General features: G+C 35.1%; 1 protein-coding gene across 1 annotated transcript in view; it reads left to right on the top strand.

Moving 5' to 3' along the window:
- The window catches only part of VPS50 (VPS50 subunit of EARP/GARPII complex), an 86,110-nt gene that overhangs the window by 18,423 nt on the left and 40,521 nt on the right, over positions 1–27,166 (top strand). The window contains exons 6-18 of the mRNA XM_069006834.1: positions 1,245–1,315; positions 1,723–1,840; positions 1,938–1,973; positions 4,399–4,481; positions 6,084–6,126; positions 8,850–8,948; positions 11,890–12,030; positions 15,157–15,292; positions 19,923–20,020; positions 20,710–20,804; positions 21,452–21,550; positions 24,793–24,883; positions 26,412–26,588. Of these exons, the coding sequence (XP_068862935.1) occupies positions 1,245–1,315; positions 1,723–1,840; positions 1,938–1,973; positions 4,399–4,481; positions 6,084–6,126; positions 8,850–8,948; positions 11,890–12,030; positions 15,157–15,292; positions 19,923–20,020; positions 20,710–20,804; positions 21,452–21,550; positions 24,793–24,883; positions 26,412–26,588 (1,287 nt within the window). The remainder of the gene's footprint in view (positions 1–1,244; positions 1,316–1,722; positions 1,841–1,937; positions 1,974–4,398; positions 4,482–6,083; positions 6,127–8,849; positions 8,949–11,889; positions 12,031–15,156; positions 15,293–19,922; positions 20,021–20,709; positions 20,805–21,451; positions 21,551–24,792; positions 24,884–26,411; positions 26,589–27,166) is intronic.

Consider the following 27,166-nt stretch of genomic DNA (forward strand, 5'->3'; position numbering starts at 1 on the left):
TTTGAGAACAGAAAAACTGTATTTAGCCCTAAATGCTGGGCAGAGGACTCCCTCTTTGGGGATCTTTAGACTTCACTCTCTCCCCATTCCTCTCCATCCAGTCATGTTTAAAGGAGAGATTTTACAGAGTCTTTGCAAGAGGCAAGACTGGAGTGGAGTTGCTCCTTACTGTATGCATTTCCTCATGAACAAGGGAACAATGGCTTTTTGAATAGCTCTGATATTTGCAAAGTATGTTTTTAGAGAGAAGTAGGTATTGAGGAAAGTAATGTTTGAATTTGGTTTGTTAAGATATTTTGCATATCAGCAACTAAGCTGCCATTTTTACAAAAGCAACATTGGTAACATAAAGGAGAAGGTTTTGGTGGAAGATGCAGCTTAGTGATTTGGGAGCTGACCAGGAGCTGCTCTGAAACAGAACTGAACTTTGAACTTGTTTTTGCTTGTCATATTTTTAGAATTAGATTAGTTTTCAAAGTGAAAATTTCCCTTCTCATGGAAAGCACTTTATAAGTTTTGAAATTATGAGCAGAATTAAAAAAAAAAAAAAAAAAAATATATATATATATATATATATATATCTTTTTATATATATAAATCTTTTTTCCTGTAGCCTGGGGAAAGAATACACTTTTCTCCAGTGCTGTTCCTAACTAAAGAAATCCTAATACTTATATTAAACATTTATTTTTTTCAAGGAGTTGAGATTATGCTAGGCACTTCACTAAGTCAAAATCAAGCTAAATTCAGGTCACCTCTGCTGAAGAGTTTTCAGCTGAAAGTCAACAGGATACAATTAACATTCATTATGATGTGACATCTATTAAATTGGTAGAACACAAGTGCTTCTAAAAAAGAAAATGCTGTGTGAAACACAATATGCTTTTTTTGTTTTGCTGTTCTCTGGCATATTAATGCAAATTAAGGCCTGTGCTTCTATCCCTGAAGCTTTGATCATTATGTTGTAATACATTAATGGTACCAAAATTCTTAGGCTAAATGTGCAATATATAAATGTAGAGGGTCCCACTGCAATGAAAACATATTTCAAATATCTTCAAAAGAGAACTGTATTTTAAAATATCATTTATATTAATGTTACATTGCAGTGCTTAGTGTGATGAAATAAATAATATATAAAGTAACTCTACAAAGTCATTATAACATGTCAAGAGAAATCTACTATCAGTAGTCTTCACTGGTGTGTAACTTGTATGTTTGTTTAACCCATTGTCTCTCTGTAGGAACTTGAACGTGTTACATCATTGCAGACTGGCCTTCAGTTAGCAGCGGTTATTTGCACAAATGGAAGAAGGTATCTGAAGTAACTGCAGAGATTGAAAGTGGGGAAGTATTTAAAAAGAAATTTGTAAACGCAGGATGTTTGCTTGCTGATATTTCCTGTTTATGTGCTGAATGCTATTAACGGTAGTAGTTAGATATACTGAAACAATTGCAAACTCTTGCAGCTCTCACTCTTGCAATTGGGAGTTCTCTTTGAAACAGAAAGCTTTTGAGATACATCACTGGTCCACAGACAAGTGCAGAAGGGAGGATGTACCTTCTTAGTAGTCTGTTGGTATAATCTTGTTTTCTGAGTTTCCCTAACAATGCTGACAATATCATTTCTACCATGTATTTTGTTAGACTTGTTAGAATTGATTAGAAATAAGTTTTATTTTATGAATTGTTGAAGATTATGTTAATTTTTAACTTTTGCAGACACCTGAATATAGCAAAGGAAGGCTTCACACAAACTAGTTTGGGGCTACTTGCAAATCAAAGGAAACGACAGCTGCTTATTGGACTGCTAAAGTCTCTGAGAACAATAAAAACACTGGTATGTACAGTTGTTTTTGTTCAGTGACAAATATTTTTCTTCATTTCTGTGTAGTAATGACTGGAATTTTTTTTGGCTTTTTTTTGTTTTTTTTTAGCAAAGAACTGATGTGCGTTTGAGTGAGATGTTGGAGGTAAGTCCCTACCAGACTGGTATAATTTGAACCTATTCTAAGTTTACATTTGTCAGTCATCTTAATTTTGTCCGTTCCTTTCCTCTTGCAGACAGGGTGTGTGCATGGGATGAAATTATATTTTTATTCTTTTAAATTGAGAAAAGCTTCATATCAAATTAGAGAGCCCCTCTGCTGGGGGAGAGTATTTTTTAACAAAAACTCATTCCTGCCTTTAGGTCTGGGCACTGAAGCTTGAATTACTTCAGTAAAAATGCTGTGGAGTCTTCACTTATCCCTGCTCTCAACTTATACCTCTTTTCTTTAGCTTGATATTTGGGGAAAAAAAAAAGATGAGATTTAGCTGATTGTTGATATGCTGGGTCTGGATAAAGAATATCTATTGGTATATTACTGTACAAATTTATAGATAGGCTCCCTGATTAGTATTTTATTTGTAAATGTAGTAGCCTTTTCTCCTTATTCATTGGGTTGGCTTTTTAATTCAATTGTAGAAAACATTGCAGCATGCAGGCCATGACACTGCAAATTCTGATACTGTTATGTATACTGCCTAAAAATGCAGTAGATACTGCACAGAGCAAAATAAGATCTTGTCTTAAGGTGATTAATTGTCTGAAAGACAGCCTCAGGATTTTATTGACAGCTATAGTACATGTAGTGTAACAATTTCGACTTGCTAGTTTGCCAAGTATTTACAGCTAATACTGGATGGAATGTCATGATGACAATCCTCAGTTATTAAATTTGGAAATTGAATCTTAATAGTTTTAGCTTAAAAGATTTTGTGAATTTAATTCCATTGAGTAAGTCACCTTGTGTCAGCAAACTTTCTTATTCTTTACCAAGCAAAACTACACCCATTTTCAGGTGGCATAAGTGCCGCTTTCTGCTCGGTAATCCCTGTACAATGATGAGCTTTTAATTTCTGTGCTGTGTTTTGCTACACAGGAAATCAACTCTTCACTGTCTACTGGCAGGAATTGTCCTGAGGAGGTGTGGGTGTTACATCCACACACAGACCCTAATGTCTGTTTATTGTAATTGGTCAGTGTTTTTTAATGGCTGGAACTCAGTTTTTGGCTGAGTGCAGTTTGAGCTGTGCTCAGTATCTGCTCCCAATAAGTTATCCCAGCTGCTGGCCCATTTCCTTTCTGTACTCCAAGGAGTTAATATAGGTTGGAATATGCAGGAGAGCTGTTAGCAGCCACTCACAGAAGAACATTTTAAAAGGGTTCTCAGTTAAAAAAAGACCAAGAATGAAGTTACAGTATCTTACAGGGCTGAGCTGCATCTGGAATGTATTAATGACATATTTTATGCAAGCAGGCTTTCTGATTTGAGTTCTGTTAGACTTAATGGATCAAGTACCAGGTTTCCAGTGGAGGAAGATGTAAAGAGCTATAAATGCAACCCTCATTTTAGACCAGTGTACTGTTCTGTTTTCATCTAATAGATAATGTATTTGGGTTTTTTTAATGTTTTTTTAGCTAAATTTGATCTGCATTAGAACATTGCTGCTAAAGCAAATGTCATTTCAGAAACTCCTCTATGATAATAGCTGAATATAAATTACCCTTGAATTTTTACTATTCAATCAATGACTGAAGTTCCAGTAACAGCGCTACGTTTGAGCTCTCTAAAGCACATAATATAACAGATGTAATTACAAAAAAAAATGGAAGCTCTTAGCTATTAAAGAGGGTTTTCCTTCCTCCTTTCCTTTCTGGTCTCATGCCTAATAGAGTAAAAAATAACACGTATATCTGAGGCAATGCCCATGTTTTGTTGGTAAGATCCTTGGGTTTTACATTTTTGTATATTTTTGTTTTGTCCTGGCTTCCTCGTATACTTCCTGATTGAGCTGTCTACCTGTTGGATATTCCTACATATTAGGACAATGCGTCCATAGTCTGTTCTTTGTTTCCTGAGGCCTTCTGTGAGTCAGTTGTATTTAAGTTAATTTCTAATGAGCTATAGAATGTGTCAATTTAGATAGTGTTTATTTGGGTGTACTGTTGGGAGTGTCTTCCTTGTTTCCTTTTAGGTTTTATAAACTATGGGAACAGCCTGCCAGTGCCTGAACTAACCTCTTTCCATGATCATGAATATATAGATAACTGAGAAGATGTTAGTTGTTCTGTAATAAAAACTTGGTGATGCATTTTTTATGTATGCATAAGGAAACTATACAGCAAGTTGTTTGCATAAGGTAATGTAATACATAGTGTTTTCTGATGTTGCTAACATCTGCTTCTAATTCTGAACTACTTGCACATTAAATGCTGCAGTAGATGCTCACTCTTTACTGTATAGACAGAAAAGGCAAAATATTTTATTCTTAATATTTATACATAAGCACGCATGCAAAAATGGGTATTGCACTGTTGCTTCACATGAGCTTTCAATTGTATTTTATCCTAAGGAAGAGGATTATCCAGGAGCTATTCAGCTGTGCTTGGAATGCCAGAAAGCTGCCAGCACTTTCAAACACTACAGTTGTATAAGGTAGGGTGACATTGTGCAGGTTTCAGCTTCTGTATTATTTTATTTGTAAATAGTATTAAAATAGTGGTCATTAATTCTCATTCTCTAAAGAAAGTTTAATTGAAAAGTAATTTTCAGCTTAGAAAAGTAAAATTGAGGCAGTTATAAAAGCATAAGTATTCTCAGTGGTTTCCCACCTCCCTCTACCATGACTAGCCAGGCTTCACAATCATAACAGTATATAATCAATGTTTGGACTATATAATTGTTGTAATATGTTGGCAGGTAAAGTTTCAATTGAAAGTGAATTATAACTGTGCTACAACCTCCAGCCTAGAGATACCTGAGCTGAGTTTTTAATTCAAAGTTTTTATTCTTAAATTAATTTGCCTATAGCAAGATGGCTTCTGCAAGATAACTTGCCCTGATTCTTGGCAGTGAAATTAGCAAGTGCAGAGTTTCATGCTGACATGAAGAAATTGCTTTCAGAACCAAAACTAATCTAAATATCTGCAGTTTCTAACTTAGAAAGACTTGATGTTTCCATTGCTTTTAAAAAAAGAGGAAATTGGAGGAAATGCTCATAAACTCCAGCAGGAGATGTAGTAACATCAGATTATTATGGAGGTCCTTCTGTTTGAAGGCTCATTGCATGTGGAGAAACAATAAGGAAATATTGGGTATTCTCTTTGGTGTTTAATGGCAACTCTTTTTGATGCAGTTTTTTTTTCTATTTAAACTTTTCTTTGGAGGGTGTTGTACCCAATTTATCTAATAGAAACAAAAAAGGAGGGTGATGGGCCTATCATTTAAGCATAGAGAGTTAAGTAGAGAAGCTAGAATCTCTTTTGATAACTAATGTAGGCCTTTAGGAGAAGAGAAGCACGGAGAGGAGTACAGAAGGAAGTTGTTTAAAATTAGATATGGTGATTATTTAATGAAAACTGTGCTTTCTGTGCTTGAAGAGAATATCCTGCCTATTTCTTTGTTGCTTTGACCCTTCCAAACAAAAACATACTAGTCATATTTTTTGTCTTTTTTTTTAATTGCTGCTGTTCTGAAATTTTTAAAGCTGATTGTTGCAAAGGTGCAGTGGTGCCTTTCTTTGTCCTAAATAGTTTCTCTTTTGGTAGATATTTTTGTTAATCTTTTATACCAACCTTTAATTTTTTTCTGAGAAAGCTTAAGTTCTCTTTTCCCTGTAGTATATCTGTAAGGGGGTCCAGAGCAACAAATAAAAATTACTGTAGTTTGCAAAGACTTGACAGTCCTGACCCTTCTGGGCATGTTCTGCTGTAGACCACAGTGCCACAGCAAAGCATTTAAAGGAAGTTTCTTCGGGGTTGGGAATGTCTTTGAATACTTGGTTAAATCCTAGCAGGATGGGGTCTTGTCTAGGCCCTCTTGACACTGTTGCGTTATAAACCTAGAATAATGTGCTTTTCCACATAGCAGTGGTGTGATGGTGCTAGTCTGACACTGCAACAGCAGCTTAATGGTTTATGATAAATTACTATGTTGTGGCTCAGTAGCAGGGTTTTTGGAAATAAGAAATGGTCTGAAATGTTTATATAATCAGTATATATATAATTTATTCTAAACATTTTTTTTTTCTTTCAACAGTGAATTAAATTCAAAACTGCAGGACACCTTGGAGCAAATAGAGGTAAGAATTAATATACTGATGTTTAGTATATGTTAATATTTAACCGCTAAGTATGTGTTAGTATTTAATCTCTAAGTAATAGAGCTTTCTAATACAATTAGAAAAGCAATTTTGTTAGTTAGCAATTACAGAATGTGTACTTTTCTTTCAAATACTCTCTTTGCATGCTGTAGCCATTGCTGTTCATGTAGAATTTAGTGCTGTAATCAACCTAAATGCTCTTTAATATATTATCCTGTTATGACCCAGTTCACTAGTTGTGCCCACTATAAATGGTGGAGCAGTCAAATTTAAAAAGTAACATAACATTTGAAGTACTGAACTTCTGTGAATTCTTTAAACTACTTCTCTAAGTAGTTATGAAAAATAAATTAACAGCAAGCCAGTAGGTTTGGATAAGATATACAAGAGATCACAATTTCACAGGAAATTTTAGAGGTCAGAAGACTGGAAAGTGCTGAATAGGGTCTGTGCTAAGCTGTAGGAAATAAGACTTGAATAACTGTGAAGGGTGCAACTAAGGTCAGTTTAAGTTGGTAGATAGTATCACAAAAGTGAATGAATATAAAATGTTAAGTGTCTTGCTGGAAATTGGTGCAAAAGAGGAATTCTTTAAACTCCACTACTAAGCAATTTTGAGCTGGAACTTGGCAAACTTTTTGTAAGAAGTCTAGCAATGTAGGTATGTATAATGTTTGTGATGCATGTAATGCATACACATGTAATGTTTAGCAGGAACCTGAATTAGCTACTTCAGCTTCTGTCTCCACCCATTGTCACATGCTCTCTAAAAGTCAGACATGTTTTATTGTACCTTGTTATTCAATTCCCTGTAAAATTAGAACTTTGTATATTTCCTTCAGTTATGTCTTTGTATTTCAGCTTTTATGCAAAGCTTTTTTTGTTCCTTTAGTCTTTCTCTGATAGTGCTTTATTCAGAGCATGTCTGGTTCAAAAGAGTTGATGGAATGACTGTTTTCTTCTCACTCTCACACAGGCCTTGTAGGCAAGTACTGATTATTGCTTGAAAGGAGACATGCATCTTTACTTCCTTCTAGTAACAGCTTTGAAGAGCAAATTCTGGTCTTACCAAAATATGATAACATGTGCCATATTGGTTGGTGAGAGCAATTCACAGCTAGCTAAATAATCACATTCAAGATTTTTATTACTTGTGAATTTATAAATATATCTTATTTTCTACTGGAATTATGCCTGTGCATATGGGAGAAACATAAGTCATCCTTGGGTCCATGGAGTATTGCTGATATTAATATAGAATAATATTCTGCTAGTTAAGATTTCAATAATGAGTCTTCTCAATACTTGAGTGTCTTTACTTAAGTCATTCCTTTTTCCTTTTTTTGCCTTATTTTAATTTAGGTTTTAATATAAACCTTACTTTTATACTATGTTACAAATAAAATACAAGATGGCTAGTGGAAGGAACTATTGAAAAACGTAACTGAAAAGATTAATGTTCTCTGTGTTTAAGAGCTCTGTTCATGGGCAGTTTGATATCCCAGTTTTTCTCTTTGTACAGCTGTTCTGCAAGAAACAAGAGAAGGAATTTTTTTTTTTTTTTAAATCAGTATATGACTGAAATTTAAATTGCTGAGTAATGTTTTAGAGAAGTTCTGAATCTTTAGGTTACTTGTCCTTTCACCATTTGGCTTAGGGAAGAAAGTACAACAAAACCCCCACCAGATCTCTAGAATTAAAACCAAAAATATTTTGTGATGTAATGATGTAATTAATGAAAATTTTCCAGTGGAGTAAGTAAAAGTATGTAGGGGACTAAACACCCATCTACTGTGGTTTCTGTTTTTAAGAGCAAGACTGTACTGCAAGATCATTAAATAATAATTGAAATGGCTTTAGTATCTAGCAAGGGAAGAAAATACTTGCTAGCTGTGTATGTTAGTGTATGTTATTGATTCATCCTGCTTTTATTTTTTGCACTGTTGGTTGAAAATAACTAGAGTTAGGCTGTGTATCTGAATATCTTACAGCGTCTAAGTGAGAATTATGTTTTTAAGCTGCATAGTCAAATTCTTGAAAGCTTTATTAGTCATTAAATACATGACCCTATGGAAGTTTTTTTCACTTAGTTTGCATAATAGCTGAAATTCATTTATTGCAGAGCTCTTCAGTATGCTCAGACACAGCTCTGCTGGCAAAACCAGTAATTGTGTGTCTACTTTCTTTTCTGATTCTCTCAGGTACTGATTGTTGTACTGATGTAGTATTATATAAATGGCTGTCTTGCCAATGAATTTTTAATTCAAATAGTGTTAGTTCCATCTAAGAGATGCAATCAGAGGGTTAAGAGGTCTATAATTGAATTGCTTGAGCTGAAACCCCCAGATCTGGGTTTTTTAAGGGGTGGAAGTAGACCAACTTAGAAATCCCAGCACTCCATTATTGAGGTGCTAGGCCTTCTAAAAGTAAACTTCACTTCAAATTAGACTTCAGTGAAATAATGTTCTTTTTCTTGCTTGTTCTTGGGAGTGCTGGAACTTTTTGGCTGACCCTGAAGTACTTACAACTGCAAGAAGTAACATTTTAAGCACCTCAGAACAGTCAAGTCTCATACAGTCTTTACAACTATAATTATCAGACTGTTTAAATAAACATCATCCTCACTTGCTGTTGTTTAAGTAATGTATTACTTGGCCTGTTTTTATTTAGTGTTTAACACATTTTTTCTTTCATTTTTATAGGAACAATTGGATGTAGCGCTTTCCAAAATATGCAAGAATTTTGATATCAATCATTATACAAAGGTTCAGCAGGCTTACAGGCTGCTTGGAAAAACACAGGTTAGTACTTCTGAGGAAGTTACAGAGAATATTCAGCATGAAGCTTTGAGTACTGTGATGGAAACCTATTTTCCTAATTGTTGTGGTTTAATCCCAGGTGGCAGCTTAGCCCCCCCACAGCAGGATGCTTCCTCCCCCTTGGTGGGATGGCAAAGTCAGGTGGTGTTCAGCCATCCTCAGGACAGCAGGACTCCATCATGTGTAACAGTGACTTGTGAAGACAAACTTCATCACTCCAAACATCCCCCTGTTCTGTCTTCTTGCCCCAGCTTTTACTGCTAAGGATGACACGACATGTAATGGAATATCCCTTTGGTCAGCTGTCCTGGCCATGTCTCCTCCCAGCTCCTGGTGCACCCCCAGCCCAATGTGAAGGGTTGGGGTGAGAAGCACAAAAGGCCTTGACCCTGTGTAAGCACTGCTCAGCAATGGCTAAAACTTCCTCAAGTTATCAACACTGTTTCCAGCACAAATCCAAAACACAGCCCCATGCCCCATAATAGCTACTGTAAAGAAAATTAACTCTATCCCAGCCAAAACCAGCACAGTAATGCTGATGGATCTTGCTGAGTATACAAAGGTTTTTATAATGCTCAGATAATTTAGCAGTACTTGCTAAAGGTAAGCTGTGTGTTACTGCAGCATGTAGTTTTTTGGACAGGTTATAACTGTAACTGTTGCATATTTCAGCTCTGTTTGTACTACTCTTGGCACTATTCGTTCTATTTTGTGCACAACCTCTGCCTTGAGTATTTCCATTTTATATTGTACTCTTAACATGGTGGGAATGGTACATGTGAGGAGGTAGTTTTTTTGCAGTAAAATACATCCCATGGCACGTCAAACACATATTGTGAACGTGTCCTCAAAGTTACATCTGTGTGTGCTTAGAGCATTTTCTGTGTAAATAAGAGAAGACCCAAGTTCTCCCATAGGATGGAGTTCTCTTCTGTTTGGTGCACTGCCTTGAGGCTTCATACTGGCTTGTTTTTCTGAGAAGGCAGTCAACCAGTTTCCTTCTGCAGCAGGTCTGAAGTATGGGAGATAATATCAAGGTCCTGTGAAGTAAAGAGAAAGGGTAAGGAGACTTGAAAGTCTTGGAGGCATGTTTTGTCACTGATCAGTGTTCATAGCACAGTGAGGCTGCACATGGTGGTACCAGTGTAACAGTGATGTTTTACTTAGGCAAGAGATTCTCCCAGAAAGATTTAATTGCTAAAGATCAAGTCAAAGAACCTGTCCCCTGATGAGCACAGGACAAGAACCCCATTAATGTTTTATTATGCTTGTTTTTTTTAATGGTATTTCCAAATGTCAGAAGCATATCTGATATAAGATTTCCTTTCTTGGGTTTGTTTTAAATTTTTGTTTGTTTGTTTTGCTTCTTTCTAATTAGAACCTTTCTAGCAAAGTTGGGTTCTTTTTTTCCTGGCTTGACAGTGTAGCTCTGCAATAGGATAGAAATGAATTTATCTTCCTATACTTTGTTAATGTGCAGAACTATTGGAATGCAACTTAAAATCAGAGAAGAAGATTAATTAGACTTTTTCTTCTTTTAGTGCATTGTATGCAATTTCTTATTAACTGAACAAAAATGGATACAATGCATTCACTGCTCCAAGTCAAGTGCATGACATGTTGAGAAAGGCAGATTTTTTTGTTGGAAAGGAGTGAAGTTTCTGACAAAACTAAAGTGTTATTTGTTACTGCATGGTTTTGCCTGCTTTGTTCCATTTAGAGTGACTTGTTTTTGACATTCTTTTTATTAAAGTAAGGATTTTGAACTTGTCCTGAAAATAATTTAGTTGCATTGTTATTGAAAGATATATCTCCCGTACTGACCTCTTTGCAGTAAACAAAATGTCAAGATCCTTCAGTATCTTCAGTACTTTTCATTATTTCATTTGTCATTCTGTTTTCTTTAGCCAATTCAAGTCAGGACTAGCTGTAAAAGATGGGCTGTTTTCAATAGGATTTAAGCAGAATTCTTCTTCATTTCTTATGGAGTAATTGAGTTCTCAGCTCTTGTCAGTAGGTAAAAATGTCAAATATGAAGTAGTGAAACTGAACATTTTCAAATCTGCAGGATCTGATAACTTTATTCTTGCATATAAAAGACTATTTTTATGAGTTCCTGTATACCATATGCTGATTATATGTATGTCCTGAAACAGTGAGAAAATTCAGTTTCTGAAATGGAATAACGTTACAGTTTATTAACAACAGGGACACTTGGGAAACACCCTGACATGAAACTCAGACATGATTATGGCAAAATTAATATGTTATGTAGTCATTAGTCCTTAGTACATATATGTAACTTTTTGCTGGAAAAAGCAGTCTTTTTTTTTAAAAACAAATGTCTTTTTTTCTATCAAAAAGAGGAGTTTTATAGGAAATTTATTTATATGATGTGCATGCCTTTCTGTGATACTTAACTCTACTTTGGGTTTTTCGCTCTGGCAAGTGGATGAAGACTTTGTAATCATGCTTTTAATTTTAATGATTGCAAAGGAAATATTTTTTATTTAGTTGGAAGTGTTTCCACTGGGAGAAAGAGCATGAATCTCAACTAATTTTTTTTGACACATTATCAGTATTTGGGAGGGTAAATAAATGAGCGAATAAATTCTATAATTAACTATATTATATAGCTGTAAAATTAATATTTATTAGTGACAATGTACAAAAAAAGGATAAATTATAGAGGGAAGATGGCAGAGGAAACTGATTTTACTTGTAATACCTGAACTCTTTAATGTGACCATATTGTAATATTGCCAAGATCTGTGTTAGGTATTTTTGAGACAGAGATTGGAGGACATGCTTGCAAGTGTTCAGTACTGAAACAGACTTACGTTAAAAGATGGTGGCTAAAAGGTGATGGTATATGACAAATTGAATTTTACTATTTGATTTTATGTTACTCCGTTTCTTTCAGACAGCAATGGACCAGTTACATATGCACTTCACTCAAGCCATTCACAACACCGTGTTTCAAGTAGTCCTTGGATATGTGGAGCTGTGTGCAGGAAACACAGACACCAAGTTTCAGAAGTTACAGTACAAAGACCTCTGTACAGTATGTAATTCTTGCATATATGTATGGTTTTTAATCTGACTTTTTTCACTGTTGTAAGTGTACCTTATGTCAATACACTCAGTTGTTAACCCTGCAGCTACTCTAGTTTCTTAATACAACTTATGGCCACTTGAGATATTTGTTACTCACAACTTAATGTTGATTTTGATTGCACTAAATCTTAGGACCTTGGAGTTACTTGCACTCCATCTAACAAACAAAGAGCAACATTTCAAAATGTGTGTCTTCAGTATGATATGCTAGTTATTGGAATAACTATTATCTTTGAACTTTATTCCAGTGCATTTAGGTAGTATTCACAATTTCTCTGATACTGCATTTCAGTAAGAATTCTTGTAAAGATGCTAATTTAACTGGAGTCTTCCCATTTTTCCTGACTTTGTATCATTCACTTTTCATCCTCACATTTAATTTCACTCTTTTGATATCTGGGTAAGGGGCAGCTGTAATATTGAGATTTGAAAGCCTGATGATAGGCAGATCATGGACTGGAAATATCCATGTATTTTCTTCTCGTACAAATTTTAAGTGCAGCTGCTTGCATAGTTTGTAATGTTGTTAGAATGAATTACTGTAGTTTGGGTAGCATTGATAGTTCACTCTTTAATATTTTCACTTGTGATTTTACTGTTACACTTTGAAAAATTTTCTAAAACTTCAGTTATGGGGAAGAAGAATGTGAGATATTTTAGGTGGTTCTAACATTGATTTACAATTTGGTATCGTAAATGTTCTTTAGGATGTTTATTTCAGTCACAGACTAAGCCCTCATCATACTTCAGCAACTTAAGGACCCATCCCATCAGTTCCAATTTATTAAATTAAAATACAGTCACAAGGAGATTGAAGTTCATATTCTGATCCATTTTCTGTTCTCTCACTTCTCTTATCTCCTGGGATCATGTCGCTTCCACTAGTAAACAACACATCTGCATTGAAAACCATTTCATTTTAAAGAGGTGCCTCTTTGGCTTAAAAAGCTTACATAATCTAAGAGCCTTCATATAAATGAAGGTGTGATATGCAAAATAGATTTATTGGAAATAATTGACTTAAGTGTTCATGAACATAATGAGTAAGATTCTGGATAGGTGGTATTTCCACTTCACTGAGATGAATTTTAGCTGCAGAAAGCCAGCAAACCCTGATCTTTGTTGTCTGGACTGCAGTCTTCCATTTTTTGCTATAAGCCTTCAGAGTGGTTTTATTTTCATTTCTTAGTTTCTAATGAACTTTTCTTTTAAGTTTGTCTTCTGTTTTTGCTTTATAATTCTGTATGCCCTTCAGTTTATTTCTCATTCCTTGCCAATACTAATGATAGTAAGCCCATTTATTTACACTTACAAACTACTACTGAGCTGCTTCTGACCACTTCTAAAATACAGTTTGTGTGTTACTGTTTATCCTTATATTTGAGCGTGTGGAGGAATCTTTCAGGTGCTTGGAAATATCACATTTTGTGTTACACAGAAAGGGCATGGCTTTAAGTGCATGGTTACAAAATTATTACCTCATTATTTTTATTTGTTTTTACTTATGCAAAACCTTAATGAGATGATGCTTAAGTTATGTGACCCTTCAATAGCTGGTATTCTGTATAAAGGAAGGTATTCACACTTTGGGACTTTAATGTACTATGAATGTTGCTGTAATTGCATTGAAATTTGCTTTTTAAGTTTTTCTTTACTATCTTGGTAACCATTAGATATTTAGGGACAGGCTGCAGATGGGAAATTTTGGTATCTTACCAACCATGGTGTTCGGTGTTGGTTGTTACCTATTGCAATGCATTTGTGAAATCAGGATGCTGAATAAGATGAACTATCATAGCAATTCAATTTCTAACTTCCTGTAGAAAAAACAGCAGGTTTTCATCTCATGCATTCGGTTGTTGGGGAATAAATTGTTTAAGACTGAAATATGAGCCTTCTTTCTCTTTGTTTGGTTCTAGTGAGAGCCCTCTTCAGGCTATCTATGCTGTTAAGCCAGGGTGCCCTTAACATATAAAGGGTTATGGAGTACTTACTCTTATTAAATAAGGGAAGTAATATAAAACTGAGTATTCCTTTTGAGGCAGATATTCTGCTGTGTGTTTCTAAAAATCTGTCAAAATGAACTCATCTAGCTTATTTCCATTGTATATGGTTAGTGGGGGACTAAAGTGGCTTTTTTCTTTGTTTTGTTTGCATCTTTTTGGAAGTTGAATACTGGATATTGTAATAATGTGAGTCTTTTAAAAAAGAATGATAAATGCTTAAGAAGTTCTGAAAATATTAAAGTTAGTGCTTATACATTCAGAGTTGCTCTTTCATTGTTGAGTGTTTCTTTTCTTAGCAATATGCCATGCTTTTACATCTTTTCTCTTTTTGAATATTGCTGGAGCAGGGCAAAGCTTGGCTGCTTCAGTCTCAAGTTTTGATTTTCTTTATTCTAGTAAAAACTTAAAGAAATTCAGTTGTTTCCTTAGTCTATATTGAATTATCTAGGTATTTAGTAAGTAATCCTTTCTTCCTGTCCACCTGAAAGTCAGTATGTGTTCAAGTATAGTGATCTGCACAAACTTTCGATTTTACATACTAAAAGCCCTGAAATACAGTAACATTTCCTGATGAGGTAGTGGAGAAAATTGCTGAATCAGCAAGTTTATTTGTTTTCTAGACTACTTCTTTAGAGCTCGTTCAACCCAATGGGGTATTTGCCAGGAGGGCTTCTCTGTAGCATTGAAGTACAAAAGTCTGTATCATTGAACTGACACACTGGGGTGGCTGCATCCCTCTGATAGTGAGATGTGCTGACCATTAGACTTCATGGCTTTACTTCTCTCTCTGTGTCACTGCAAAATAAATGTAAGAGGTAGTTAACATACAGGCCAATTGAAAAAAGGTAAAAAAAAAACCACTAACAAAAGCGCTTTGTACTTTTGAACAGCATTTGATCAGTTGACCAAAATCAGGAATCTGTCACCTCTTAAAATACGTTTAAAAATGAAATTGATGTATGTCAGCTCAGCTGTATGAATTTGGAGAGTTTTGTATGGTTTGTGTCACTGCAGCAAAAAATGAACACAATTTTGAAGTTTCACAATGCTGTTTTGTTTTTCTGTAGCATATTACATCAGACAGCTACATCCCATGCCTTGCTGATCTCTGCAAAGCCCTCTGGGAAGTCATGCTCAGTTACTACCGAACGATGCAGTGGCATGAGAACCATGACCAAGATGAGGCAGCAGTTGTGTCTTCTGGTAAGAAACTTCTGGGACCAAAACTTCTGATATTTGGAAATACCTTTTCTTGTGCTCAAGTTATTAGTTTGTGTGTTGGTATCTTTGAGGTCTTGGCTCAGTGCCTTCAGCATTTTTGCTTATAGTGTGCAGTAAAGACTGAAACACTCACTGGATTTTTTTACTCTTCAGTATAAGGTTGATTTTTAATGAATATTTGTATGTGCCAGTCTAGCAGATATAAAGTATTTTATTTTAAACAGTGCTTAAGCTAAATGTCCTTCCGCTATTGTGTGGAATCTTAAAAGCAGCTAATAAAAAAATTTTAAAATGTGTTTTTGCTGAAGCTGTTTTTTAATTTGAAGCCATTACTTGAGATGAAAGTTTTTATAACTATATCAGACGTAAAATTCGGAGGTGAAATATTTGCTTTTGAGATGCACTATGTGAAGAAAGATTCTAAAGTTTTGATTGAATTGATCATTGTCAATAATATTTACATTTACATTTTAAATAAGATAGTTACATTTTCTTCTCTTGTTTCCATTTTGCTGTGGTTTTTGCCGATGTAAAACCAAGCAGGTACCATAAAGTACTCATTTCATGGAAAAATTGCCACAGTAGACTCCTTATTCAGCCACATAGGTACTTACAAAACTAGTTCCACTTAGTGTCGTTACTTGCGGTGCCCTGAGGAAAGAAAATAATCGGCACTATAAAGCCTTTTACAGGAACTATTAAGCCTAATATATACTATATATATATATATCTCACTAATAAAGTGATATATACAGTCACATGAATAATTTTAAATGCGGTGCTTTTAAATGCATGCTGGAGTGTTTTGGTATGTCTACTACTAATCTTCTGTCACTCAGTTTTTAATTTTCTGGAGATGTGGCTTAACCATAATGTACAACTGAAATGTAGGTCTACTGCATCACTTTTTCAAATACCTCAGCAATGACAGAGCACACAAAAGGGAATTTTACAAGTACAGCATAATTTCAGAGGGACTGTAAATATCTACTGGTTGTTTTTTTTTCTAAAACTCATTGCTCATTCTGCGGTAATTATTAAACCTGTACATGGAATTCTCATTTCATACTTGTTGATTTAATGTCTGTGATGTGTGGTAAAGCCAAAGTAAAATTCCTGTAAAAAAGGCATGTGTGTCAGAAGGAAGCAGGGAGGCAGTTCAGGAGACTATGCTAAAGTTTTTCCTCAAATAAGCCTCATAGACTGAGCAATAGCTGTACCACTATGTCTGGCTTTTATAATTTTGCGAACTCAAGGCTGTCCCAGTATTGTCCCAGTTAATGTCAGCACTCTGAGAAAGTACCTTGAATGTGTCAAGGGACTCTTGATCTTAGGGCACAAGCACAACTGTAGAAGTTGGACTTCAAAGACATTATTTATATAGCTCTTTGTATTTTAATAGTGAAACTTATCCAAAAGAAGTCCTTAGAAAGACAGAATTAAGTATTTGTATGTAGAACTTGTTCACTAATTTTCTCTTCAGTAAGATTAAACTAAAATTATCAACATAACATGAAATGAATTCTACGTCATATTCAATGAGCTGCTACTTATTCTGTGATTTTGTTGTTTGTACAGTAAACAGCAGATTGTTGTAATTTGGGGTTTCATCCCTGAAAATAAACTACTTCCTGGAAAATTTTCCATTACACTGTTTGTTGTAGTCAGAGCACTGTTTATGTTTTTAGTAAAGAGTCAAACAGAAAATGAGTTTTAATGGGACCTATGCATATTATTTTTGTCTTTCCTGCTCAAATCAAAATTAACTTCTAAGTCACTGGTTTGTGTGAGGGCATGCCTGGTTCAGTTGGATTTTCACATACCATGAAATTTACTATGATGTTGATGCAATTTGCATGTATTCATAAGACAATGATTTACCAGAAGACCTGAAAGTGAGTGGTAAAATGATCACTATGGCATTTAAACTCCTGATTTCACAAGTGTAATCCTAGGGGTAAAAGTTGGTAACAACTCTAGTATCTGTAAAAGATTCAAAGAAAAGCAGGAAGAAAATAATGTAGGATTTAAACTGAATTTCAACCATTTTAATTTTCAAAATGTTTCATTTATAGTACTGTGTAAATTCTGTGAAAAACCTGCTTAGTATTCAAGGAGTGAAGCTAGAGGACAGAGATTTGAATGATTCCTTTTTTTGGCTTTCCTCTACCATACAAGCATTAAACAAAAACCTTTTGTTATGGGTGAAATCTGCCTTTTTGAATTTTTGAGAAATACTGAAAAACCTGAAGAATTACTGTATTTAAATCAGGCATCTAGAATAACAACTCCTGGGTGGTTTTGTTCCTTATTTTTATGTGTAGTTATGAATATTTGTATGTTCTCTACCTGTTCCAAATTCCTCAATGCAGAATGTGTAAATGCTTGTCCAGTCCTTGATTTTCAAGGAAGTTATCCTAAATTAATGTGTTTGCATGTGTGAAATTAGCTGCAGTGCAGTTCATTAAAAGACTGGAAACAAGACATTCTAGCATGACTGGCCCTAAACCAGGAGCATTGGGAGACTGACAGAGAGAATATTCCATCGGTTTTTTTAGTGAACAATAACATTTATGTTGCAGTGTCTGTCCAACCATTCCTTCATGAATGGCAGCTTGTGAGTACAGGTGCTATGGTCTTAATCTAGAGAACTGGTCAAAGGCACTGACTTGTTTAGGATTGGCTTCAGTCTGCAGGAGTTTAGAAGAGAGGAGGTTGCAGAAACATGAAGAATGTGCTGTTGCTAAGATTGCTGGTTTTGTTTCCTTGGGCAGTCTGAGAAAGGTTAAATCCACTTAGAGGTTTTCTGCTTGGGTTATTCTTTCTGTTTATGTTTCATTTAATCTTCTGTGGAAGATCAGGAAAATGCATTTGTCAGAATTATTGCTTTCAGAAGATGAGCATATTTAGGTACAGTTACTAAATTATAATTTATGTAGGCAGTAGGTAATATTTGTTTTATGATTTTTCTTTTATAAGTAAAATTTTTTTTGCATGCCCTGCAACAGTAGATGTAGTATGGAATTATGTTTAAGGCTGTTTTATGTGCAAACAAGACATTTATCATCTCATTTTGACTTATTAGGGTAAATTCTCAGTTAACCTGCAAAAGCAGTCTCAATATCTTTACACAGGAAAAAATTGAACACAGCTTTGCAGCCTTGGAAGAAATTAATATCCCTAATATAAACCCAAATTCCTGACTGTACTTTATTATGTTTTTAATTTTGATGAGGAGTTATTCAATTGACAATACTGGAGCTTTTACATTCTGGCTGGTTATTCTGCTGGCTCTGTGTTCTTGAGTTCCAGCTGAGTGGGCAGACACTTTAACTCAACTGGCTTGCCAGTTGTTCTTGGTAGTGTTTGTATGTTCACTACTGTAATCTCTAGCTTGCAGGTAAAGCTTTCTCAGGGTTTGATAAAGTTCATAATTTAATAACATGTCCAGATACACCTTATGGCTCCATCTGCAAGAAATCAAGCAAGGCCAGCATTCTTCTCAGTATTCATATTCCCCACGTTAGTTTTTTTAATTTAAATGAAGGTATAGATGTAGAAGATATCATATTTTTGTTGTTCCTGTTAAACTTACATAAACATAATAGGCAATAGTTCTTGTTCTGAGAAACATACTCTGGAAAGGTTCAAATCAGAAACCAGATGGTTGATGGGGAGAAGGGCAACGTATGTGATACTCTTACTTAAAAAGAGTCTGGCCTAGGACTGGGAGAATGAGTCACTGCTAAGTGCTGTTTATAATTGGTGATTATTGCAGAAGGAAACTCTGCTCACTTGACAGTAAGCACTGGATGATCTGAAGAAGATACAGTCAAAACATGGTCAGACTGCTGTGCTCTTGTGTATTTTGGTTTAATTGAATTGTCAGTGTCTCATACAAGTCATAACAATTCCTGTTAGTGAATGTTTTTTCTTTCCTTCTCTTAAATATGTGGTAGTCCAGGCAATGTTGCAGGGTCTGTTCTGCAGACATCTGAAAGGTTGATCAAAATCTTGTATCCAGCATCCCATTCCTTACTGGCCTCTTTAGTAAGGTGCACACAGTATTTACGTGATATTCATCTAGACTGCCAGTTCTGGATTCAGGGCAAGGCGTGACAAGGAAAGAGCATTTACTTTGCTGATGAAAATTTCTGAGTGCTGACAAATGGAGGACAGATGTACATTCTTTATGTTTCTGGACTCTTCTTCAGTAGACAACAAAATTAGACATGAAAAATTGCTCTTTTCTCTAAGGAAGGTGAAACTAAACCAGGAGTTTTTCTGGAAAAAGCTGTGAAGCCTAGTAATGAAGAACTGCAAAGGTCAGTCAGAGTTAGCTCTCACTGTGATCCTTGTAGCACATTCTACCTAAGGAACACTATTGGGACAGGTATTTGGTATGCAGGTGATGAAACTCTCTTGGTCTGTATTAGCATATAATGCTTATATGCTTATATGTGCATTATTCATTTCCATTCAAAAGTTTAGAGCAAAGTAGCTCTTCTGGAGTTTGCATAATTGATAATATGGCAGTAGCTAAGGAAGTTTAATTCTGTGTAGGATAACTTTCAAAGCTTTTGGAAATATTTACAATGCCTTTAACCTGAAGTTTCAGATGGCAACAATGTCATTGGAACTGAAGAGAACAGTTTTGACCGCAACTATGTAAAAAAGAAATTGGAACATGGGCTTTCACGAATATGGCAGGTATGGGTTTTGAATTTTGTTTCTCCCTAAATATTTATTCCCCCCACTTCCAGCTCTCAGGTATTAATTATAGTTATATTTATACTAATGTTCTTAAGAAATGTCTCCATGTTTTTTTTAAAGTGATTTGTTTTGATTTGAATGTATCCAGACCATGGAAATGCAATTTCTATGACTCAGTGGTTGCATTGCTTCCAAACTCAGTCAAGATACCAAAACACAGTAACAGGACTTTCAGTCTGATTCTATTTCTTTCAACCTTTGTGCTGCCACACAATCTATTTTCTTTTCATGTGCTTTTCTCTGTATACTGCTTTATATTTCTGGTATAACCATAGCTATGAAGAACCTGAAGTCTTGTGAACCTGACTGGTTTCAGTTTTCCTGCTGGATCAGTTTGATGTGCAGTGTCACCCAAAATGTATGATGAAAAAGCTGAGTTCTATTTTTGTGTTGACAATAAAGCATCTAGGATTGACTCTGTCTGTGTTATAGAGTGCTAAAGACACTGATGATAAAATTATTTTAGAGAAATTACCCATGTTATAGAAAACAGAATTCTACGCTAAATCTTGAAAAAAGAATTTATAAGTGCAAGAAACCAAAAAGTGTTAATGAACTAGATATCCAAACCTTCGCTTTTTGTCTTCAGTGTATTAAATATACAAACACTTGTTTGTGTTTTGCAGGATGTTCAATTGAAAGTGAAAACGTATCTTCTGGGAACAGATCTGTCTAGCTTCAAATATGACGACTTCATATTTGTACTTGATATTATCAGCAGGTATACTGGTGTGGTCGTAAGACCTTTCAGTACATGTCTGCAAACTTGAGCTCTGATAAGATAGCACTGTTGATTAAGGCTGATACTTGCATTTTGATGCCAGTTCCATTCAAATGTGCTGGTAACTTGAAGAGCAATTCTTTTTTATTGTGAGAGTTTATGAGGATGTATTTGGGAGAGGTAGCATGAACTGCTTTGCTGCTCAAGTAGTGCTTAAGCGTGATATGATTTCAGTATTGTCTCCCTTTAAGGTTTGGGATGCGCAGGTCTAACGATTGTTTTTCTAAGAGCTTTTAAAAGGAGTCTCAGTTGAGCAGAAAAATACTGTGGTACTGCCAACCTGTACAATATTATATCCTTCTGTTTTGGTAATAAAATGACAGATTGAGACTGTGAACTGACGGCTTTCCCTGTGTAGTGGGCTCTCAGAAATACGTTTATTTTACTATGGCTCTTTGTCTCTCTTTGTATGATACACAATGATAGGATTTGAAGGAAAATGAGACATGGACTTTTGTGGAATGCGACCTTAACATTACAATGTAACACTGATGCTCTCTGTTTATGAAGATACCTGTACACTCACAGTTGGAACAGCAGTATTAAGAAATTAATAAATATTTCTAAACTTTGTTTTATTACTCTAGGCTGATGCAGGTTGGAGAAGAATTTTGTGGCAGTAAGTCTGAAGTTTTGCAAGAATCTATCAGAAAACAAAGCGTTAATTATTTCAAAACATACCACAGGTGAGACAATTACATGTGCAGTGAATGATTCTAATGACGTTTATTATTGTTGGGTAAACGCTTTCCAGAGGAATTCCACTGCATAATGTTCCTGCATTGAGGATGACAGAGTATGTTTCATGATGAGAATAAGGCTCTGAACCCTGCAGAAGGGGAGAGGATAGAGAAGCCATTGCTTCCACTGTGTTTGTGGGAAACCATAGCTCTGAAGCAGGCAAGCCAGATAAAGATGAAAAGCTTTTTTATGTAGAACTTCAATAGTTTTTTAGGTTGCCTGTTGTCTCCTGGCATCCTGAGGAGGAATGCCTCTGAAGTCCATACCTTGTAGCAAAATTGTGACTTCCTTTTCTATGGTATTGCTTAAGAAGACTCATCATGTATGACTATGAAATATTTTTTTTCAATATGCAGTTCTGTCTTGCATCAAATAAGGTATTTAGAACTGAGTCCATCCTTTTGAGTCATGTTTTCATAGCTTTTTCATTGGTAGGATTAAATTACATTTCAGTCAGCTCTTGTCATATCTGAGGCCAGTCATGTGTTGTCATGGACAGGCATTCTCTGGACTCAGATATGTATATGGCTGAGACAGCTTCAAGACTTGTCTTTATATTTGTTTGTTTTAGTTGCCTTGATTTTCCAAATGTTTTGGTTTGTGTCATTGATAGCTTTTTAATTCTAGTTGTCTAGCATTATGTTCTTTCTGTGTGTAAAAAGCTAGGAAGATATGAGAAGAAATACAGCACTCCATGCTCTAAGAAATGCTTACTTTCCTAGTCTTGATCTGTTGTCCTCTGTTTTTTGGGAGCTGTCATACAACTAATACATCCAGACCCATTTGAAAAGTCTGAGACTTTCTGCCTAAAATGTATAAAGTATGAAAATTAGGGCAGGAGAACATGAAGCAGTGTCTAAATTCAGAAGATCAGAATGTGGTTTGGAATTTCTTCCAGCTTTTGTAGTTTGTAGCTAGGAATTCTTTCTGGACATTTGATGAAGACCTCAGTTTGAGTTGTCTGAAAAACTTGAGCCTTATTCAGATCCACATTGTCTTGTCAAGAGATACCACCTGTTTTTATTTCTTGAAACTTCTCTGAATCCTGAACTGAATTTCATGAACTGATTTTGGTCTACCTAACCATCTTTTACTACACTGACTTACCACTTAATGCCTTATTGGGTTAACTAAATATCATTTTTACTGTTATGGTTTTGCTTATGTTTAATAGCTTGAGGACTCATAGACTAATTTTCTGAATTATCTTTGAGTAAAATAAAGGTTAAGGAGCATTGACGGAATATGTATAAAAATAATGATTTTTTGAAATAACTTGTGTTTTTTAGGATAATGTAATTCTTGTGAAAAGAATATGAAATATTTATTGACATGACTTATGTGAGACCTTTTAATAATTTCTACATGTTTTATGCTGCATGGGTATTGTGAAGATTAATTGAATGATGTTTCCATCCTCAGAAGGAAAAATATAAAAAAACCTGTCTCAGAGCTATATCCCCTAGGTTGTATTAAAAAAAAGCTTTAAGCATCTTGCCTTTTCAGATCAAGCCAATGTGGCTTTCACTCCTCTTGGGTATTTAAGTGGAGGGGAAAAAAAAAAGCAGTAGTGCTTTTAAGGATTCATTAGTACATGAAAGCTACACAGAGCTGAAATGCTTAGAGTCCAGGAGTAATCAGTTCTTTGTTTTTGTAATTTGACATACGTGGCCTCCTGAGCCAGTGTGGTGTTACAGAGAACTGCCAACATGGAGAAAATATTGAAAGGAATTGGCCACGTGTTTCAAAAAACATAGAAGAGAACATAGTACTAGAGCATACATAAAGGCTTTTTTTTTGGATGGAAATTGACTGTTCTGATAAATCAGAATGGGCTTTTGGCAAAGAACATCAGTAAGGTGATTTTTGAAATGCAATTTACTTTTTGTACTGATACACTTGTAAAAAGGTGTGTCTGATCACTAAAGCTTTTCAGAGAATGAATGCATCAGGTCTTCCTGCATTCCCCTTTCTAGACGTATATGCTGGTGAAAATTTAGAGCATTTATTCAAATACTGTCAGAGCCTCAGTTTCAGATTTGAAATGCTACAAAACCTGTTGTTGTGTGGCTTTTAAATGTTTGCTTTTCTATGACTCTTTTGCCTTAGTCTCCCTCACAAAGAATTTTAATCTGTAGTGCTGGTTTTCACAGCATCTCTATCTACTGTTTCTGTTGGCTTTACTGCGAGAAGATCTGCAAGCTATGGGTTCTCAATGCCCTGCAAGTAGCACTTGTAGTCTATTTGTATTTAGCTGGTGAATTTAAATAGACACAGCACAATTCAACACATTGCTTATCTCATTGTGGCAAGCAAATTTTAATTTTAGTGGTGGTTGTAGTTCATTATTGAAGTTGTGGTATTGCTAGAATATTTTATTGCCTGATTAGAAACCCAGTGCATAATTTACCAACTGTTCCTTGTTAAACAAAACAATATGCCCCATATTAAGAAGAAAAGATAGAGCAATGTGATCCCAAAAAGCACTCATTGCTGTCTTTTCCTATATGTGGCAAAATTTTTTCATAATTAAAGATATGTCTGCTTATGACAGAGTGGAGGCTTTTCTAGTGATTAAAAACAGAATACAAAAAATGCAGAGATGTAATGGCTTGATTACTTTTCCTTATTACTGTATTGATACCAAAGTAAAATTAAGCTATGAAGAAAATTAGAGATTAATAGCCATTTAACTTTTTTTCTTCTCTGACAAGTTGAGATGTCTGTAGAATATTAGTTCTGTCCAATTCCCTTTGCTCTCTGTTGGCTTCAGTGTGTTTGAACAAAATCATCTGTCCTATGTGAGCTCTTGAAAGCTGTTGTGCTGCTGGTAGAGGGTTTGTATGTATTATATTGCTTTCTACAGTTTACAGAGGAAAAAAAGTCCAGTATTTCTGCATAATTGTAGGTGTCTATAATTTGTAATGGTTTCAACCAAAAAAATTGGTTTACAAATTTTGGAGATAGTCTCAAAGAATATCTTTCTCAGAGGTGTCATAAAAAATACACTGTTTTAGTATGCACAGCTTTTGGGTGGTTTGTTGGTTGGAATAATTACTTAAATACTTGTTTTAAGGTGTAACTTTTTGTACAGTTTTAGAAGGAGTTTTTCACTGCAGAAGTGAAGTAATTGACAACTTTGTGATTTACTCTTTCTGCCAATTAAGAGTACTCATTTGTGTTTCAGAACCCGTCTTGAAGAACTAAGAATGTTCTTGGAGAATGAGACCTGGGAACTTTGTCCTGTTAAATCAAGCTTTAGTATTTTGCAGCTTCATGTACGTTCTATGAATAAAACATACAAATGTATTAATACTTGAATAACTAAGAGTCCAGGTGTTCTAAGAAGTAGTAAGATCCATGAACTGCTGTACAAATGTTTTTAATGGCTTCTAAAAGCTCCTCAATTTTACTTCATGATATTAGAAACTCAGGGTCAAATGTTTTTGAAACAGTAGTGTTTCTGTTTCAGGCAGGCAGAGGTTTTTATGGAAGATGCTAGAGTTGTAAGCATAATGTTAGCCTTTATTTTTCATGTTTCAATGTACTGTTAACATGTCTGTTTTTATTTTCTAAATTATTTATCTGACAGTAAGATGCTAAAAGATGGGTGCTTAAAAGTAGTTGCATGAGCACTCACTAGCTTGTACCAATTTGGCATCTGTTTCTGAAAACATAGGTCATATGGGCTCATTTGGAAAGGAAAAAAATTCTTCTGTGGTGAAGCAAACTGAAAACAAGTAATTAGTGTACTCACCTTCTAATCACCTGAAGTGATTTTTTTGATTTTTAGCATGTGGTAGATGAAATTAACTTGTTTTGCCAAATAAAACATGGTGCCTGTGATTAAAACTATGACTAAAGTTCAAAAATCTTTTAGCACAGCAATGTTAAGCAAGATAATTTTGCAGATTCTGTGGAGTTAACTGTAGAAGTAAGCGATAGGCTACTGGGTCACTAAAATTACAGAGGGAAAGGAAGGGAGGACCCTCAGCAGCATCCAGCAGCAAAAGAAATAATATTTTTAATAAAGAAATGAGATTATAAATCCATACATACTGCTCAAGGGACTGGAGCAGCCAGAAATGGCAGGAAGTTACTGATTTGTTTAAGCAAACAGAAATCTAACATTGTAGTCCTTTTAGCTGTGTGTGTTTTGATCTTTAAACCTTTAGTAAATTGAAAATATACATTTTGCCATTATCAGTATCAATAGCTAGAGTTTAACAGATAAAAATGGTATGTCATCTGAGATAAATTGTGTTTTTTAGAAAAAAAAAGTGAAAAATCATGCCTCATGGATCCTGGTTGGTCCATATACTTGCAAAAGTTTGTGCACTCACCCAGTGATCAGAAACTGTGCAGTGCATTTGAGAAGTAAAAAATTTTGAGAACTTTATAAAAATGAAGTATCAACAAGAAAATCTCAGCTTTAGTAAATTACTAGGTAACTGTGTAAAGAAAACTGCATTTTGGGTAGAATTTAAGTATTTTTCTATCTCCTTATTTCTGTGAAATAAAGAACCCAATTAGTTTTCACCTAGTTTTAGACAGTGAATACTTTCAGAATGCAGATGTATTGCATGTCGTAGCAGAAAACTGCTAAAATTACAAAGACAAGCAGTGTAAGGTTGCCACTTTCAAGATTAGCTTGAGCCAGCTTGAAAAGCATGTTTAAATAAGCAGCAAACTTTGGCTAAAAGTTAATCGTCCACAGGTTTGTTGTTATCCTCTGTTTTTATGGAACTGGAGTCATAATAATATTGAAAATGCCTGATTAAAATTGTAATTTATTTCTATTGCTAGGAGTTTAAGTTCATGGAGCAGTCACGGTCCCCATCCGTGTCACCGAGTAAGCAACCCGCCTCAGCGATTTCATCAACGGTAACGTTGTTCGAGCAGTACTGTAACGGAGGAAACCCCTTTGAAATTCAGGCCGACAGCAAAGATGATGAGACAGAAGACGTGTTAGCTTCCAATGGGGTATGGAGTGTTTCAGGAAAAAAGAAAAAAAAATTAAAAGCAAATGGTGCTTTCAGTAAATTATGATTTATTTTGTGTAGCAATGATAGCAAAGTGTCTTAGTACAAGAATCTGTTGCCTGCAGTACTGTGCTGCTTTGCTTTTACACGTGCCGGAAAGCCAGGCATCCTGTTTAAAGTTCAGTTTGTTTTGCACTGAATCAGCACTTTTCCACTGAAGTCAAGTGTTCCTGAAGGTTAGCAAGACATGTTCCACCTAAATTAGTACTTCTCCAGGGGTTTAAGTTAGCTTTCTATGTGGAGATAATTTTATCATTTTAGGACTTGCTTTCTGGCTTCATAGGAAAGAATCATTGTGGGTTGCTCCTTTTGTTGTACTTGTTCACACCTACGTGATTTGCCATGGATTTTCTGATGTTCGTTACGTCATTTTTAGTTGTAATTTAAATGCTCAGGACACTCTCTTTATTGTGAGTTCTTCTATAAAACTGAACAACAACTGTGTGGGTTTTTTCAGAAGTCTGTCAAAATCTAGAAGTGATCAAAAGTGTTTTAAAGTAAAGCTTTGTACCATTCTGT

The sequence above is a fragment of the Aphelocoma coerulescens genome, chromosome 2 (genome assembly GCF_041296385.1).
Source record: "Aphelocoma coerulescens isolate FSJ_1873_10779 chromosome 2, UR_Acoe_1.0, whole genome shotgun sequence".
Classification (NCBI taxonomy): Eukaryota; Metazoa; Chordata; class Aves; order Passeriformes; family Corvidae; genus Aphelocoma; species Aphelocoma coerulescens.